General features: G+C 34.6%; 1 protein-coding gene across 1 annotated transcript in view; it reads left to right on the forward strand.

The window, feature by feature from the left end:
- CNTN6 (contactin 6) overlaps window positions 1-20,010 on the forward strand; it is a 146,751-nt gene that overhangs the window by 67,434 nt on the left and 59,307 nt on the right. Inside the window, 4 exon segments of the mRNA XM_072940774.1 lie at window positions 9,443-9,627; window positions 13,271-13,407; window positions 14,961-15,090; window positions 17,351-17,501. Of these exon segments, the coding sequence (XP_072796875.1) occupies window positions 9,443-9,627; window positions 13,271-13,407; window positions 14,961-15,090; window positions 17,351-17,501 (603 nt within the window).

The raw sequence follows: 20,010 nt of genomic DNA on the forward strand, positions 1-20,010 counted from the left end.
GTTAAGGGTCTTGGACAAGAAGACCACAAAGGTAAAGTGCCATCATCACATCCTAACGAGGTTACTGTTCCATCAAAATGATCTATACCTGCTGATACTGGCCTCCTGAAGTAGTTTTTGTCTGGATTCTCTACAATAAACTTCCTCATTTTCCTCTTTCCATATTGAGTCTTTGGAAAGAGGTCAATATGTACTGTCCACAGTGAGCAGAGTTATGTTTCACCTCCTCTAAGCTTTGAATCTATGTAATTTATTTGGAATTCTTCTGCATATAAGATTTGTCACTTGTCCCCCTCTATTAATTTATTCAATCCTTTATTTGTATCAGTATTGATTAGTAGATAATTTGTTTTATATTTTGCGTTATAATCCAATACTGATTTATTTGGCTGCTATAAGTGGTTCAGCACATTCTTTTGTAAAGTAATTTTAAAAATATATACTATGAATGTATCTCCTGGTCATTAAACAGTCTTCTATACCCTCAATTGTAATGACAGTGGGGCATTCAAATGTATATTTTCAACCAGTTTCCTACTGTGGACATTTTTTTCCCTTTTTTCTCATTTTTTGTTATTATGAAAAATAATGTAAGGAATATCCTTGTGGCTAAATTTTGCCTATTGCCATAACTTCCCCAGTTTATTTCTAGAAAATTAGAATCATTGGATAAAAGGAATGTAAGAGCTAAGATTTCTGATTCGTGTTGCCAAATTCTCCTCAAGAAAAATTGCAGAGGCTCTACTTTCAAAAAACAGGACCTCAGCCTAGAAATTGGGTCTCCTTTCATCTTATACACACACTGAATCCAATGTCAAACATTCCTTTCATTTTTTTTCTATTTCAAAAACAAATTTGGATTTTTACACTGCCATTTCTAAAATTAAACTAATGTAAAGGCTCTAAAACTCATCCAAGAAGTATATATATATATATACTTCTGCAAGTAACTCTTCATCCTTTCTCTCCCAGTCTATCACCACCTTTCTCAGGAGACCCACAGTTCTTACTTTTTAGATAACTGGCAATTGCAAGAGAGAAAGATTTCAAATCCAAGTTGGAACTCAGCTGAAGGAAGAAAAGTTACCTCCTTTTTTTCCAGCTGACCTTGGTTGGAACCCATCTCTAGAACCTTTACTGAAATTTAGAGGTATCTCAAATATGTTACAAAAACCTCTCTGATTTTGTCTTCTGGCCCTTGGACAAAAGGAATTCTACCCATGGGTTACAAAACACATCAATTCACTGGATGAAGAATATACTTCTAAGCACATATTATACAGCCTAATAAGGTGATTCTTATGTTGTAGCTGGTTAGTTCATGCAGGAAAAGCAAAACATGGTGATTTAGAGCTCAGTCACTTTGAAAAGACAGACTTTAGTTCAAATCCTTTTTCAAAAAAAAAATTTTACTATGTGATACTGGGCATGTTACCCTAACTATTTTAGTCCCAGTCAATAAAGTTTGTAGTCCTCATCTACAAAGTGTTAGTAACAATAGTCCTATATCTCCTAGTGTTACTATGTGGTTTAAATGAAGCACCTAGCAGAGTGCCTGGCATATAATGTGTTTAATAAATGTTAGCTATATTAATGATATAACAGTTGATTATTAATAAATCATATACAATGTTTCCTTCACTTCTTTATATGGAAGTTCATGATTATGAGATAAGCTAAGGTTAAGCACTATAATTCTGAAGGAATTATACTTCTGAATATAATTCTGAAGGAATATGCGCCTCAAGAACCTAACAACCAAATTATCATTCTCTCTACTGTAGAGCAATAGAGCACTCACATGATTGGTGAGATATTTATCTAGGGCTATTATTATGTATTGATAAAACATTATGAAGAAGCAGTTAATTAACTGCTAAATGTGGTGCCATTTTCAGCTCTAGCACATCTTGAAATGATGGGCTCCAGTTTATGTTTCATGTGCAAACTAGTTTCTATATTATGAAGTAGAAAATGGCAATAAAATTCTTAGGGAAGCTTTGGAAAACAGAACATTCCTGTCCCTATGTGACGATCGTGGTAACAAGACAATTTAGTGAGCTGTATTATTGGTTCAAACTTTATATTTCTGGAACTATTCTCATGACATGCCCTCATTTGATCCTTTCAAGAAGCCCTGAATGCACCCATTGTTATCTCTAGTTATAAAGAGAAAGCTGAGACTCACAGATGTTAGGTAATTTGCACTCAGTTACAAACAGCTTGTCTGTGTCCTTTTACTCTACATGCAAGTACCATTCTGCTATCACTGCTATATGACTGAACTACTTGTGGCTTTTCAATTGGCTACAGTAACTGTAGTGTCAAATACCAGAGTAATACACGCACAGTAATTGTAGTGTCAAATACCAGAGTAATACACGCACACGGTAACATTTTTTCCCCCAAGGGAAACCTGATATAGACAATGACCAGTAGGACAGGATCCTGACTACATTTAGATAACTCAGAAAAAATTTTTTTTCCTTTTTCTTTAACAGTGAGATTGCTTTCCTACAGAACTCATGAATTTATCCATAGTGTAGCCCCATAGGACAATCTTATATACCAAGCTCTTTGTATGAATATTTCAAGTTGAGGAAATGAGAGTAGCTAGCTGAACAGTCTGAAAATGTAAAAAAGACACTCTTTGTTGGTTTTATTATTCTGATTCCCTCTCCGATGAAAAATGGTCACTGACAGGATTTTCTGAAATGAGGTTCAAGTTAAGAATAATCCCAAATATAAGCATCTTAGGAAACTGGTTCTCTGTACCAGTTTTGAGTTAAAAACTTGGTGTGGCCTGGATTTAAGCTGTGGATAAAGAAGCTTAAGAAATCCAGGGGAGAAATATAAGCTTCCTCCAATAGCACAAGTAATAAAAATTCTATTTATGGGCTAAAAGTATAGAATTGAAGCACAGTTACTACAAATGTGTGAAGGACTTCAACTTTCAATTCAGGTTGACCTAGGCCAGATGGTTAACAAATGCATTCTGTCTCCAGATAAAATTAATAGGATGCTCACTCCATAAAACCATAATGACAGGAAAGGATGGAATAAAAGTCATTACTTATGGCAATGCTTATTTAAGAAGCACAAAACCAGAGAGGGGGAAGGAAAGAAAGAAGGAAGGAAAGAAAGAAAGAAAGAAAAGGAAAAAAGTTCTGCTTTTACGATCTAGTATTATTTTACACCTGTTGAGGACCCACATTTCAGGCAAATATAGAAGCAAAATAAAAAAAGGCTTTTGCAAAACTCTTTTTGAAATACAAGGTTCATGAATGTCTCATCTATGGTCTGAGGAAACTTTGAATGAGAGAATTGCTTCAAATTGGTCTTTCTTATTTAAGCTCAATTTTGACACTGTATTTGTGAAGATTAAAAAAAAAAAAAAGATGAAGTGGGGAGGAACTAGAGCTGAAAGGATGAAAGGGAAATGTCGCCGTAACTGGCTGATCTCTGTAGTTAGGATGAAGATAGCATCATTTATTTTGACTTAACCTATGTAATGGCACAGTTTCAAGTGATTTAATAATCATCTCCATTCTAATGACCCCTCAAAGATCCCCCTTGCTCCATGGCATTCTTCATATGTTAATATATTAACTTTGCATTTTAAATAGACCACTTAGTTAAATCAAAATGAACTGCCAGAAAATACTGCATCACTAAACTAGTATGATCAATGTGAACAAACAGGTAGATCACCAAAGAATGCTGAAGCCACAGAAGGAGGCATCTACTAGTGCTAATAACTTGAATGGGTGGCAACTCAAAGAACTGGTAGGTGGATCACAATAAATTAGCCTATACTGGAATTCTAAATGGAGGAGAACTGGCAGGTAATAACTTAGCAGAAATTACCTGTCAAAACGTGAGTACCATTCCAAAAAGGTGATTGAGGATTCTTAGCAGCTGCCACCTGAGTATTTAACTCAGATGACATATGGAAGCCGTCTGTCGTAAGACTGGTACATAGTAAGCACTCAATAAATGGTTATTAATATTCATAAATAAGTGCTCAGCTTTCTTACAAAGCATTGTTTTTTTTCCTCTTTGGAGAGTGTTGTCTAATTCCTTTCCTCCCTACCACAATGGTCCTAGATGATTAGTCAGGTTGGAAAAAAAAGTATTTCGCAGCAAATCAGGTCGTATCTCACCTGAGAGATCCCTGCTCTTGTGATGAGGAAATGAACATGACTGCTATGATCAGAGGCAATTATCTCCTTAGCAGCCAGTACATTAAACAGTGAGAAGCAGGAAATTTATTTCTAGAAACATATGTGCGTGCTTGTGTACCCATTTCATTCACAGTGTGTGGACATCTGATTTTAGTTTACAAATGATTCATAAATCAATTTATGTCAAATGCCTAGTCATACGGAGTCCTTAAAGAAAAATCAAAAACAAGTAAGTATAAGCTAGAATTCTTGCTTTTGAAATGATAACAATAACATAATGATTTTAATTTTTTAACTTATCATCAACACAGAAAACATACTGTTATATTGTGTGCTAGACAGTGTGTTAAACACATGAAATGGATTACGTCATTTAATCTTCACTACAATCCTATGAATTATGTACTAGTATGGATCCCTTTTCTATAAATCAGAAAATTCATTATAAAAATACAACAAATTATACCTGATAAATGTAAGGACTGCACCCTACCCTGTATTGTGTAAGTAGCATTCTATTCTAATAGCTTTGTTATTATTATTATTATTACTATTATTATTTAAATACAATGGTATATCTTGGAAAAATTAACTTGCATTTAAAAACTAAAGCTCACTACTAAAATAATTTCATCTTTTGTTGATTTTAGTTCTTTCCACCCACTGTCCATTTGGGATAACTTCAGAAAATAGAGAGGGTGTGAAATCTAAAGCAGTTTATTTAATGTCTTCATAAGCAGTTTCCAGATATGTGCATTGTTATGTAATCTATGTTTTACATTTATTCTTCCTGACTCTATTTCTCACATTACCAGTGGTAATCAAGAGGTTCATGACATTCATATTTAGCAGTAACATAATAAATCTGAAAAAAAAAACTCAGCATTTAATTAGTAACTGTGGAATCTTACAGAACTGCTTGATTTTTCTCTCATTACAAATTCTGTTAACATGAAACATAGCCACAAAATGCACTTGATGAGACTTTTAAGTAAAAAAATTTAAATTTTCAATTGACTATTTTTGGGTAGTTTAGTTGCTCTGATAATTCTAAAATATCTAGAGTATAAAATAAAATATCCTGAAGAATCTACCATATCATATAATTCAATCACACAGATAGAAAATAACCTAGCTAGCATCTGAACCCAGGCATTCAGACTCTATTTGTCAAGTCTTTTTTGGATGAAAGCAACAGGAAAATTACTGAAACAAGCCTACGCCAAAAAGAGGCTGTACTGACAAACAGAAATGTTCAAAGGGACTTTCTTTTTTTTTGGATCAAGCATGACTTGATCCAGGCGTGAAAAGAATTCCAAGTTTCTTTCCTTTTTGGCTTTCAAAGATACTTTCTCCATTCGGTGGGAAATTGTTGTCTAGAAGCTCTAAGTTTATATCCCATGTCTGAGGAAACCCTAGTGACAAAAGATCCTGTTTTTAATAGCTCTTCCAAAAGTAGTCCCAGAATTGAGTCTAGTTGTCTCTGATTGTGTTCTCTTAGCTCTCAGAGTTGATGCACCAGCTTCTAAAAGTGAGACCTGAACCTTGTACTTTCTCCTGTAGCCAATGGAATAGTCCTCCCAATTCAAATCAGATGGACTAAAAATAGGAGGCACTAGATTTCCTAAGGAAAAATCAAAAAAGCAGACAAAAAAACCAAAAATGTGTTCACTGCAGATTGAGAATACTAGACTCTAATCCTTACATCCTTCTTCAGAATTGAAAGTTCTTATGTTAGAAGCCAGTACACTGAATCTTACAACCTTCCCCACAGTTGAGTGGTTTATGAGAGAAGACTTACCACTCCAAACATAATTGAGGTAAGAAAAAAACAAGCATCTAAGGAGGTTCTTTAAGTGAGAAACTTACCTGTCTCTGTTCAGCCTCATGTTTCTTTTACATTTCTTGCCTTCGAATGTAATTTTGACCCTACAGAGCACCATTCTCAAAATATGTTTCACAGCCATGGTTTTTCACAAGGATTCTACTGCTCAGTTTTTGGTCTTACATACCATTAATGTTCAATTCCATAGAATACCTTTTCATGTGTATCAAACGGCTATATAGAAGTACCACATGGAGAAGTATTTCAAGGATTCCCTACAGTTGGTACGTAATTTAAGTAGAACATGACTAAAGCATATTGAGGATTCTAATAAATTGGTTTTCCAAGAATTAGATCTTGAAAGGATAAATATATATATATATATATATATATATATATATATATATATATATATATATATATTTAAGTGACTTTTTACAAGAGTTCTTACAAAGAACTCACAGGAGAATAGAAAAATGGGACAGGAAGAAAAGAGTAGCCAAGCAGAGTACAGTATCAAGAAAATTTCACAGAAGATACATTTTCCTTACTCTTATAGGGATATTCTGGAGGGAGTGCAGGTCACACTTAGAGGTATTCCACCATCAGGGACAGGGGAGCTGGAGTATTTATACCTCAGCCTTGAGTCAGTTATTGGTTAAGAGCTGCCCCAGGGAGCATGTAATTCCTAACTGCTCTTAATTCCTTTTCTGTGTGAACAAAAAGTTAGCTACAGCACCTTGAGGGTAGTTGACAGCAAAAAGATGCATGTAGTGAGTGTTGAAAGTGAAAGCACGTCAGGATTTGGAGTGGATAAAGTATCCGAAGGGACGTGGGTGGAGCACTGACACTTCTTCCTGCTACACTACTCCTGTTGGAAAGGTGTATCTATATAGGATGTGCCGTTTTCTCCAGTCCAGGGAAAGGTGTTTTCCCAGAGAGACTTAATTGTCATCACTGAGTTCTCCTGGCAGGGAAAGTCAAAATAGATGGGACTGGTGGGACTTGTTCTTTTTGCCCCCCGCTTAATTGGGGCACTTAAAAATGGAAATTCACTTTTGTAAAATCACAAATGCCAAAGCTATCAGAGGATGATTTTACAACAGCTGTGGATTCTTTATTGCTTTGTAAGCACATAGATTGACGCAAAGAAAACCTTGAACTAAATCCTAGCTGTGCCACATTAAAGAAGAGGAAAATGAAATAATATGTGCATGTTATACACATACATAGTGCTTGGCACACAGTTCGTGGTTAATAAACCATATATATTTGCTGTGACATTATTATAGTTATTATGATTAAATATCAAACTGTTCAATGTTGGTTTAGAGATTTATATATTTATTTAGGTTAAAAATTAACTTCTGTCTTCATAGTTAAAAATAAAGAATAATATAACAATGGGAAAATACTCAGTCATTACCAAATTGTTTTTTGTCTGAATGTTTTAGGTTAAAAAATTCTTAGTTGAATACTTTGCATGTATTTGTCATAAACCTCAGAGACACATTGTCACAAAAAGTTAACAAAGGATCATGGATTCAGACAATTATCAGAGCCTCTATTTTTCCTCTTTGCAAATAAATTTTCTTAGAATTTTTCTATGACATGAGAAAGGCATGCTCACTGTAGGAGAATAAAGGAAAACAGAAATAAGAAGTAAAAGGAAAATAAAAAATTCATATCTTCACAATCCATAGATACTAAATTTTCATGTTCACATACGCAACACATGTATTTTTAAAATTTGGATAATCCTGCCCCAGACTTGGTGAAAATCTTTCTATATGAGTATGTTTTCTTGTAGAACTTTATTTTAGTTTGGTGTTTCATAAAATGAATGATTAAGAAAACCAGTTAACTGAGGTTAATTGTTGGCAAGACTGCCACTTTACTAAAATGTCAACCTAAAGCGGTAAGGCTTTTTCAAAAGGACAAACCCAAAAGTTATCATAATAATGATTTTGTATTTGACAAAATTCAAGTTGTATCTGTAATATGCAAATTCTCAGAAAAACAGAGGAATCAAACACTGATTGTGGAGTACGTTTTCTGAGAAATGAGCACATGCAAGATTCTTACACTGCATATATCTTTGATTTGCACAGGAGGACCATCATTGTTTGCCAATAAAAATTCCTAGGGCTTCATCAAGTTTCTTGCTTTATTTGAAGCCTCTTCTGAGTCATCACCACCAATCTTCTGCAGTTGTTTACACTCAGACTCTACAGATCTTTATTTGTCAACCTCTTTGTATGTGATTGGATGCTTCTCCCATATTATTTTTGCGGACTTAACAAATTCTGCATCTTATAAAAAGTTAATAATTTGCCTGTCCAAATGATTTTTTATTATTAGTATTGTTATTAATGTGAAATATGATTAGAACTATTTAAAGTAGCTTAAAATCTATAAGGGAATGAACAATTACTTGACAGTAAGAAAATTAAGATGTTAATGTAAAGTAGATAACCGATTAATTTTACAAATGATTAGTTTATTAGGTAATGTTTTCTGGTTGAAACTTTATTTATAGCTCACATTTATCTATTTTCTACTTGTAAAAGTGAGGCCTTCCTCACCATGAATTTCTAAATTTATCCCCATTGTTTGACACTGAGATTCATACATTATAAACCGTATTTTTGTTCTTTTAAAAGATAATTATATTAGACTAAAGATACTAAATTTAAGATATTAATCTAAATTCATATAAATAAAGTAATTCTTTACAAATTCTTTCTGACAGGGAAAAGTACAATGTAAAATTGTATGTCATTTTTTTGAAAGATTGGGTATAAACGAGTACATTCTTTTGAGGTTGATAGATTCTATACTCCCACTTCATGTGGACCTGTTAGATAGTACTGATACCCTTTGATAATCTAGCTCACCCATCACGTGTCTTCAGTTACTCAATAGTACTAATTTAGCTATAGAGGGATATGTATTTTTATCTCAGTATCTATAAATATAGAGAGAGCTTGCCTCCTCTTAAATGTCATATCCTCGCAAAGAATTTCCTGACCAACATATTTAAATTGATATAATATTGTTACGGTCTCTACTAGAACATATTTCCTTTGTTTCAGTTACTACAATGTGCAGATATATTTGTTTATTATTATGTATTTATTGTGTGTTTCCCCACTAGTCTGTAAGCAACGTAAGGGCAGACAACATGCTTAGTTTAGACATCAGTTTATTCCCTGATCAGAGTACTGTGACTTGTACGTGGCAGACACTTAATGAAGTGTTAAAAATTGATGGATGAGTGAATGGCGAAAGACTGCATGATCTGAAAACTAGTCATAATATAAAAGATTGACTGAATTTTTTTCTTGAGAGTTATGCTTAAGGACATTCTTATTTTATCCTGCTGTCATAAAGACTAAACCATCTTCTATTCTAATGAGGTATAACTGTTTAGTCCAGTCCCTGATATTAGTTGGAGGAGGTTGGATGGAAGCCCGTTGCCAGGGAAAGTCAAGTACAGCAAATCCCAAGCTATCCTTGAAATCCCGAACTTTCAACAGGAAGACGAAGGCTTCTATGAGTGCATTGCAGGCAACCTTCGAGGACGAAATCTTGCAAAGGGTCAACTCATTTTCTATGGTGAGCTAAGAGAATTTCAAAAAGTATCTGAAATATTTGGTAATATAGTTCACTGTAGATAGTGAAAGTCATTAGTATGTCGTGGAAAAGTAGCATAGGAGAGAGACCATTTTTTAAATACAGCTTTTTCAGTATAGCCTATGTATGCTCTTGTTTATTATAACTGCCTTGAAAATATCAGCAGTGTCACACAAAACCCATAAAAGTTTATAACACTAAGTAACAAGAAATTCAATATATTTCCCTTAAAACGTTCAGAAACTGCCTATGACAATCTTAATTATAATCCCAAGTAGATTTTGTAAAACAGAAGGAGAAAATGACAGGAGAAATAGAATGCTAAATGGTGGTTTTTAGTATGTGTTTATATTTCCCATATTTGTCTACGCATATGTAGGTAAGAGAAAAGTAATCACTTCCCTTAAAAAATACATTTGCCTCAATTACCAGAATCCTTCATGAAGAGAAATGATAAAAGCAAACATTTTCTAAAAATTGCCTTTATGTCTTCTTTCATCCAGGCCAAAAAGACACATTTGCATGACAGTTCCTTTTTTTTTTTTTTGCATGAAATAAACCATAAAATACACCTCACAATATCCAAATGGTCAGTGCTTTTAAAATAGTCTTAACTCCTTTGCTAAATTTATTACATCTGTACTAGGGGACTTTTTAAAACTGTATTTATACATGGCCAAAAGTCATTTTTCATGTGATATGTTTATATGTGACATGCTTACATTATAATCAATGATAAAGGAAAAAATATTTTGATAGCTAGAAAAGTCTAAGGTATTGTAATTACCTTGAAAGACTGCTGATTGAGTTTATATACATATTCTTTTGATAGAATATCTGGAATTTGGCATCCTTTGTAAATAAAAACAGTAAGGATGCAACTGGGAGTTTTTTAGTGGCACCAAGACACTACAGGCTTTGGCTAGTTTTAAATTTCTATTAGACAAATATATAGCCAAAAGATAAATCAGAAAATGGAAGCACCTATAAACTGAAAATCAATAATAAAGTACTTTCACATTGATAAAGCAACTGTTAGCTTACATAGATTTTATAAATATTAATTCATATGACTTTTATAAGCAATATTATAGGTAAGTAACTTTTGATGAGTTGAACAAGAACTCACAGATAATGTTCGTCAGATCCAAGATGAAAACCTTGAAACATCTGAAAAATACACTCTTTCCAGTCTACCATAGCTCTTCAACATGGTGATCTAAGTCCATTCATATGACATCTTGTCACAATCAAATTATCCTTCTAATGACTCAAAATGGTCTTTGTGGGGAAATAATGGACAATTGGTCAATAAGACAAAATTATGTTTCTTGGTCACCTATTAATTTAGTTTTCAATGTGTTTCCAAAGGAGCAGAAAATTGACTCAATTATTTGAGAGTTGAATAATACTTGAAAATTTGAAGAGAAGAATCTCAGTCTCATTTGTTGCTGTGTTAAGTTATAATTCAGAACCCTATCCCTCTGTTTTGCATCTTTAAAACCTCCAAAGTAAGTTTATAAAGTAATATTTTCCTTATAGAAAATGGAACTCATTCAGAGGAGTTAAGTGAGTTATATAGTCAAAGATAGGGGGGAAAAAATCTAAAACTCAAGCCCATATGGCAAAAATCCTAACTTTTTTTTCTTCATATAGTTGGTTCCTACACAGTCAAAAAATTTAAAACTTTGTTCTTCAGAATCCTAAGCATCCAAAGAATGTACACATTAAATAGATAAATATGGTTTAACGTTATCTTACTGCATTAAGCAACAAACCATATATATCTCAAAATCCTTTAAGGTATGTGGATTTTTATGAGTATGCATTTCTTCTCCCAGGTCAAACATATATTAGGACAACTTCTAAATAATTATCTACAAATTATAAAATATGTTAATAATAAATAGAAACATGACTCAGTTTCATCAGTATGCCCAGTGCTTCTAAGTGTTGCCTTGACTTATCCCCCAAGGCTGAGAAAAGCATATTCTATAACTGGAAGTTGCCCTGATTTCCACAGGAGATGTAATTCTAGGGTTAGTTTTCACCAGTGGAGCATCATGATCCCTTCTTCTCAATGACTACCTCTCTGAAGGACCTTCTATCTTTGTGGAAACAGATACTACAATGGAAGAATCCTGTAAGTCAGACACACTTGTACACTATTTCAAAGACTCTCAGTAACACTTCTTGCTCCAACCACTGCTGTAGTGACCAGTTCATTACTGTGCTTTGCAGGTATATCCTGAGAGTCCTGTCTCAGGTACCACATTAAGGCAATCTTGTTTCATGCTCTCGTCTTTTGGCCCCTTCAAGAACTTAATCAAGCACTTGAGCACACACAACCTTTATGTGCTAATAGTGAATGCCTCTACTGCCCCTGAATGACTGTGGACAAGAACCAGTGAATAAATGCTTCCTCTTCCTTTCCTTGGATAGGTAGTTATAGAGACTTCTTAGACACTCACAGTGGATGGAGTAATAATGGTCCATATCAGTGGTCAACTCAGTAACTCAACCTTGCGTTGCCATTTTCCTTCCCCGTCGACTTCTGTTAACTCTCCCTTTTCCTGACACCTTATACTGGGCCAGCATTCCTAAACAAACAACCCAAACACAAACCCTTGACTTAGGCTCTGCTTTCAGGGTTCAAATTTAAGCTTCCCTATTTTCTAACTATGTCTTCATAAGCAGTTAACCTAACACCTGTGCAAAAAAATCCTCTCCAAAAGGTTGGAAGAATTACGTGCAATTACACATGTGAAACATCTAGCTTGTAATGGGCTGAGATTCTAAAGGAAGATGCATCCACACCAGCCTATCCAGAATAAACCTAAATAAAGGAGAGGAATTAAATGGCTAACCCAGAAAGTTTAGAAGGAATATTATTTTTAAAACATTTAATTTATGCCCTGTTTCCATGAATGATAGTAAGGTTAATACTACCTTATACCTAAATAATATTTTAACACCAATTATACCAGTTACTTTTTGCTTCAGTACTACATAAAACTTTTTCAGATTAGAAAATAAGGTTTTGAAAAATGCACTTCCAGGATTAGAGTTAGGTGCTTAACCTATATAGAACACTAAAAGTCCTTATTCCCTTTCAAGAATTTTATCTAGGGGGAAAAAAAAACTGGATTATAATTCTACTAAAACGTGATAAAGTTGATATTGATTTATGCTTCAAACTGTTGGACTGTAATTATATTGGATATAGATACAATTATTTTCATTAGTTCAATTCAAATATAATGCATGGCCTTTTGCCCATAGGGGGTTCATACTTGACACCTATTTTCTAACGTGATCTATGTACTAATATTTAGCATGGAATTTCTGGCCTTGTTCCCCCAACTCCCAAGTGGTTATATAGATGCAGCAAAACAACAAATGGCAAACATCTATCTAAAGCCAAAGGCCCATTGATATTTACACCAGGATTTCTGTTGCTCCACATTAGGAGTCCTGCATTTCCCTTCCCTCAGATCACATGTATACAGTACTACAGGACACAGTGAGCCTTGTCCTTCTGATATCTTAGAGTCCTCGGAACGTAGCATAATGTCTTGGTTAACTCACTTGCCAAATAGTTTGTTCTTATCTCTTTTTGAAACAGCCCCTCCAGAATGGGAACAAAAAATCCACAATACATACTTGTCAATCTATGACAGCTTGTTTTGGGAATGCAAAGCTAGTGGAAAGCCTAACCCTTGGTACACGTGGTTAAAGAATGGTGAACGCCTCAATCCAGAGGTAAGCAACTATGCTGATGTTGAACATTCACCTGCTCTGCTAGGGAAGCTGTGTCACTGACTGCAATAACTAAGGTTTTTGCAGTGTCCAGTAGGTGCCAGGAAATGAGGTATAATCTTTACCTACACTAATTTATTTAATCCTTAAACAACTCAAAGTGGCTACTAACATTATCCTAATTTTTCAGATGAGAAAACTAAGGATAGAGATAGAGAAGGCAATTTGTATAAGATCACTCATTAGTCAGTGACTGATCCACTTTCAGATGTCATCATCATCACCACCACCACTACCATCATTATCATCATCGTCATCATCACCATCATCACCATCAGCATCCATTGAACTCTCATATGAGTCAGGCCTTGTGTTAAATATTTTTTCTATGCATTATCTTACTGTATCCTCCTGACAATTTCATGAGAGAGATATGAATATTCTATTTACATAGATTAAGACAATTGGTTTCAGAGAGGTTAAGTCATTTGTCCAAGGTCATGCAGCTGCTAGTAAATATTAGAATTAGTATTCTAAACATAATCTGTCTGATTCCAGTACTCAAGCTCTTAATCATTACCCAGTATCTTGCTTTTATGAAAACTAATGACTGTCTCTAAACCTAGGAAAGTGGAAAACTGAGGCAGTTATCCACATTTTTTAAGCTAAAGCACACTTTATTCTATAGTATACAGAAAATAAGACAAAGTCATTTTTTCCATAAAATTATCCAAATAATTGTGTTAATTCTCCACTTTACTTTGCACTTATAGGTGCAGGCAGAGACACAAAGAACATCTGTTGTTTAGAAGATGAATAGAATGCTATTCTTTGCTTCGGCTTTATTGCAATTTAATTCCTGCATGTCTTTTGCATATTACAGTCCCTGTTTCCTCCAGACTTCTTTTATTATCTTTAGAGGATGGTAATAGGTACCCTGAAATATTTAAAATTGTATTTGCACTATTAAACTTTTTCATTATATATGCTCAGAATTGTACTTCCATACCCAAAATGGGACTCTGTAACAGATTTTGGCTGTTTAAGTATACTTTATAGTGTGCTGCAGAAAAGAAGAATTTAGCTCTTCCAACTTATTACTCAATTAAAGAATTATCAAGTCATCACATTTTAAGTCTTTTTGAGATCTTGTGATAGAAAGCCAGGAAATTTTCTAATCATTATATCTATGTCTAACATTATTATCAACTATGTTTTCTGGAAAATTGGAATGGTAGTGTTCCAAATTATTTTGTATACCATATAACAGAAAGGTAACATATATTCTACACAGAGAATGTAAATTTTCAAAGAAATGGGATAACACAAAATACATTAACTAGTAAAATTATAAAAAGAATATTTTCTTTTTTTTTAAACTTCAGAAAGCTGCTCAGGATCTTGAAGTATATTAAGCTCATCTTTACAAGCAACAGTTCTCATACACCAAAATATCATTAACACATAGATATGCAAAAATGTTTAATGATGTATTCTGGTTAAGAGAATGCCTATATTAACACACTAGCATCTTTACATGACTTTTCTTTTATTAGGAAAGAATTCAAATAGAAAATGGGACACTTATCATAACTATGCTGAATGTGTCAGATTCTGGTATCTACCAATGTACTGCAGAAAACAAATATCAGATAATTTATGCAAATGCAGAATTGAGAGTATTAGGTAAGTCATTCATTTATAACCCAATTCAAAATGACATTTTAGCAAGCTATGATTATATGTAATATGAATCCAATTTTCCTGTAAATTAGAGATTGCTTTTCCTTGAAATAATGAGAAATGTCTAAATTAGCTTCTAAAACTTGGAAGGTGTGAATTATTATTCTGCTTGGGCAGTGCACTGGAGGAGCCCACTATTAGGAGCACTGAAACCAGAAGAGGCTACTATAAAGTTGATCCCAGTATAAAGTTTTGGATACAATTTAAAAAGTATCCACTAGGAATGTTTTCAGCTGTAAATAAAAACATTAAAAAAAGAAAGTCTCAATTTATAGTGATTTAGAGAGGAATCTGTTTTATCTCAAGAACTTCAAGGGGGATGGCTAAGCAACAGAACCATGACTTGATGTTATTCTTTAAACTTTTCCCTCACACTTGTCACCCCTGGTTCCAAAATGACTGCTGTAGCTACAGAAATCAAGTCCATACTCAAAGCAGAAGAGGGAGGAGACAGAATTGATCACATCTATCCCTTTCAACAGAAAAGCAAAATTACCCTTTTAGGTCATTGGCTAGAAATCTGCCATGTGATCACCCAGACCTCAAGGGGAGCTGGGGAAACAAGCCTCTGTTGGAAAATGTTGAGACAGAAGCAGCTTTAGGATGATATTTTGGGACAACCAACCAGCGGTGTCTGTCACTGTAAATGATTAATTGATATCTTTAATTCTAAGGTTTTCTTAGTGGTACGAAGACCAGAGATGATAGGAAGAACCGAGCAAAAAGACAAAATTTCATGTGCTTATGGGTGACAGACATTGATTCATTTGTTTATTCATTCAATCACTACTATTTATTGAATATTTATTAGGTACTAAGCACCTAAAACATAATAATCAATAATAAAGTGAGGGTGGTGGAGGGTGGGAAGGGATAGACTGGGATTTCAAAATTGTAGAATAGATAAACAAGATTACACTGTATAGCACAGGGAAATATACACAAAATGTTATGATAACTCACAGAGAAAAAAATGTGACAATGAGTGTGTATATGTCCATGAATGACTGAAAAATTGTGCTGAACATTGGAATTTGACACAACATTGTAAAATGATTATACATCAATAAAAAAATGTTAAAAAAATACTAAAGTGACCTTCACCTTCATAGAACCTGTAGTTCCACAGAGGTTAAAAAAAAAAAAAGCTAAACTTTAAAATATCATGATTGTGGTCAAGAATTGAGAAAGTGTTACCAGACCTCATAGTGAGTTGAACATAACCTAGATTAAAGACATTCTCTTCAAGCTGAGATCAGAAGAAAAAGCATGCACAGGTCAGTGAAAGGGCACAGAAGCTATACCTGAAATGCCCAGAAGCAAGTGAGCATAGCATATCTGAAAGAATTTCAGTTCACATAGACTTAAGCCTAGGAATGGGAACTGGACCTACTGGTTCCCACATGCATGGAGCTGGAGAGACTTGGATGCACCTCAGACAGTCTAATAACTTATCACCCTTATGAACTGGTATTTGTTCAACATTTATTTAGTGAGGACAAAGTTGAAACTGACAAAAATTTTTTTTAAGTTTCTACTCAGCTTTTTTTTTTTAAGTTTCTATTCAGCTTGCCTGCTTCAACAGAAGGCAGACTATTTCCATTTTGCTAGTTAAAGGAATGTCTGATGAAATCTGAAGTAATAGTACAGTATTTCTGATTTATTTCAGAAGTATTTCATTGTCATATATATATTCATGTTTAGGCTCATTACTTTGGTTAGAATAGATTACTGATTCCCCTAATCAAGGTTAAAATTCCATCTTCTGTCTCTTACAGAGCTATCTTCACCCTCTTTATTATAAATGTTATTAAGAATTCGACTTTTTTTAATATATTACTTCTTCCCTCACACCAGCTTGCTTTTTGCTTGTTATTGCAAAAACTAGCACCAAAACAAAAATAAATTATGTTTATTGAGCACATACTTTGTGCCAGGCACTAAGCTATCCTTTTTATTGATTATTACCTCATTTAACCCCTACACTAATTTTCTGAGATAATATCTATTGTTACTTTCATTTTACAAATGGAAAGAGTGATTCCAAAATGCCAAGTCCGTACCTAGCCTGGCAACTCCTTGAGCAAAGTAGCTTATAAGAGTTTTGGTTACAAATATTAGATTCTATCTAGTATACCACATTACTTCTTGAGTTACTGCATGTTAATTGAGTCATTTAACAATTTTGTAATTTTGTTTTTAGCTTCAGCTCCTGATTTCTCCAAAAATCCTATTAAAAAAAATTCAGTTGTTCAAGTTGGTGGAGATATTGCTATCGAATGCAAACCGAATGCTTTCCCTAGGGCTACTATTTCCTGGAGAAGAGGAATGGAGAGCCTGAGACAAAGCAAAAGGTAAAAAAAATCTCTTCTGTTTAAACATTTTGAAAAATTTTGTAATACAGTATCTTCCAAATTTTTAGAGTTTACTAGGTCTTCCAAAATTCCCTCCCTTATAGTAAACTTAAAACTGCATATCCAGAGATACCAAACATTTTCCTATGATGGCTAAAAATAGAAGGATCTTATAAGGCTAAGAGCTGTATGTAATTTGCAGTATTTTCAGTGCATGTACTTGTAACAGATATATTTTTAAAAATCCTTTAAGACCTCTTTTCTATATCCAGCTTGAAGCCTTTTTTCTGAACCAGCCTGCTGAGAAATTAGTGAGAAGAGCATTACACAAAGGAGAGGGACACTCATACTCACACACCTGTTATTGTGGTTTTTAAATAGTCACACATGTGTTCACCCTATGAAAAAATGATTTCACCCCATTAAAAAAATGTAGAGAGATTCCTATAGAGAAAGAATAGAGGTTTCCTTTGATTATGGATGTGGCTGAAAAATCCTGGAGTCGCATTGGCATGGTTTCTAGGGGAGTACTGACAGAGCAAAACAGGTCTTTTTCTCTACTTGCAATACATTTCATTCCATTGGGCTGTAGAACCCTGTATACCCAGAGCTGACAAGACTACAGTTGCCACTCTATTTTAATGACCCATGTATGTTACTGTGTGATCAGATATACAGTGGGGGTACTATTATGAATTAGCTATGTGCTGAAGATATGAAAATGGTTCAGTGAGCACTTCTTCAGAATCGTATGTGTCATGAACTTACACACCTATCAGGCAGGTAACAGAAAGGCCAAATGAAAGAAAAGACAACAAAAGTGTGATGAAAAAATGGCAATCTGTGAATCCTGGACGACAGTGAAGGACTGGAGAGTGAGTTTCACACCTAAATGAGACAGTCATCACTGAGTTCAATGGTTGTTCTGGTGGAAGGTTCTACCTAGGTTGTAGAATCTCAAACATTTCAAGTTAAGTTGTACGTCTGAATTTTGGCAATGAATCTTCTGAGCCAGAAAAAAAGTCCACAGGCTAGATGCAGGAAAACCATTTTGCCCTTTCTGATCTCAGATGGCATTTGTGATCAAGGATGAGAGAAAAAAAGACGTTGAAACAAACAAACAGTGTTGATTGTGTAGAATGTTATCATGGTTTTACCTGCTACTTGGCAGACCCTCCTCTGACATGATGAGATACACAAGAGAAAGCCCCTTGTAAGGCACTCTTCCTTTACTCTCTGCTGTCTCCTAGAGTCTCTATTGTTTCCAAGTGAAAGTCTTCCCAGGACAGGGATTCTGTCAAATTTATCCCTGTATGCCCTGTGCATTGCCACAGAACCCACACTCAATAAAGATCTGCAGAATGAAGGACTGTTATCAAAAAGGATGAAAATGTAAGGCATTATCAGCTTTAGAGAAAGGCTATTCTGGAAAGAAATGCCTTAAGACTTAAAAACAGATGCTTGGAAACCAAAGGTAAAAAGAAAGATGATAGGAAAACTGGTGCCCTGGCTCCACATGGGTTCCTTCCTCTATACAGACTTCTGGGGAGATTATGGCAAGCACTCCCAACAGACTTGGATGTGTATTTTCTTTAAATCCTAATCAAGGTTTAAATACACTGCTGTAGAACAGGAAAACTCAAGAGATCCCACATCATCAGAGGCTCTGTACTGAGGGTTGGGATAAATTGATTAGATCTGCCTCACTGACTAAAGTGACTGTAGGTTTTCACCTAAGGAGCAAGAATGACTGTTGTTTACCTTCTTTAACCTTTAAAGACCCAATGCAAGGTATGTGGGGAGGAGAAAGAGAAGGGAGGGGATTTAGATGAAGATAAGAAAATGAGGGAAAAAAGTTTTGGAGGGTACAGGGAAAGCTGCTTTTCAGAACAGGTTTTTGGGGTTTTGTTTTATTTTGTTTTGCCTTGGAAAGAATGAATTTGGGATCTTATTGGCCTCAGAACAATTACTGATAGTTATATCAGATTCAGCATTGTTTCACTGTGATTAAAGGAATGGCTCATGTGATTTTTATTTACAGATCCTTCTGTCATAATTCTATTCACTCACTGCTTTAGAATTTTATTACACGTTTCAGCACAGCAAACAAAATTGTCCCCTGAACATGCATCCTAAAAAGCTAGGGGGAAAAAAAATACGCCCCAGCAGAAGCATGGTAATTACAGACGTATATCTCTGCCAGGTATAGAAGACCTTAAGCAGTAATTTGCAAAGGTCACACACAGCCCGCTCTGTAAGACTTTGTGTTTCTGCATGCTTCCTTTCTATCCTGTCCCCTCTTCTGTTGCCTTCTGAGATGACTGGTTTCATTAAGTGCATGACTTCAAGCTGCTTGTTGGGAAATGAAGCTGATAGTCTTCTATTTGTGTGGGCCTCACGGCTTTTTTGTAGTCTTATCATGGTGATTTCCAAACAGGTTGAAGGTAAAAATTAGAGCAGTGATAAAAAGGAAGGAAGGCAGGCAGGCAAGGAGGGAGGAAGGGAGGGA

Source organism: Vicugna pacos, chromosome 17, assembly GCF_048564905.1.
Source record: "Vicugna pacos chromosome 17, VicPac4, whole genome shotgun sequence".
NCBI lineage: Eukaryota > Metazoa > Chordata > Mammalia > Artiodactyla > Camelidae > Vicugna > Vicugna pacos.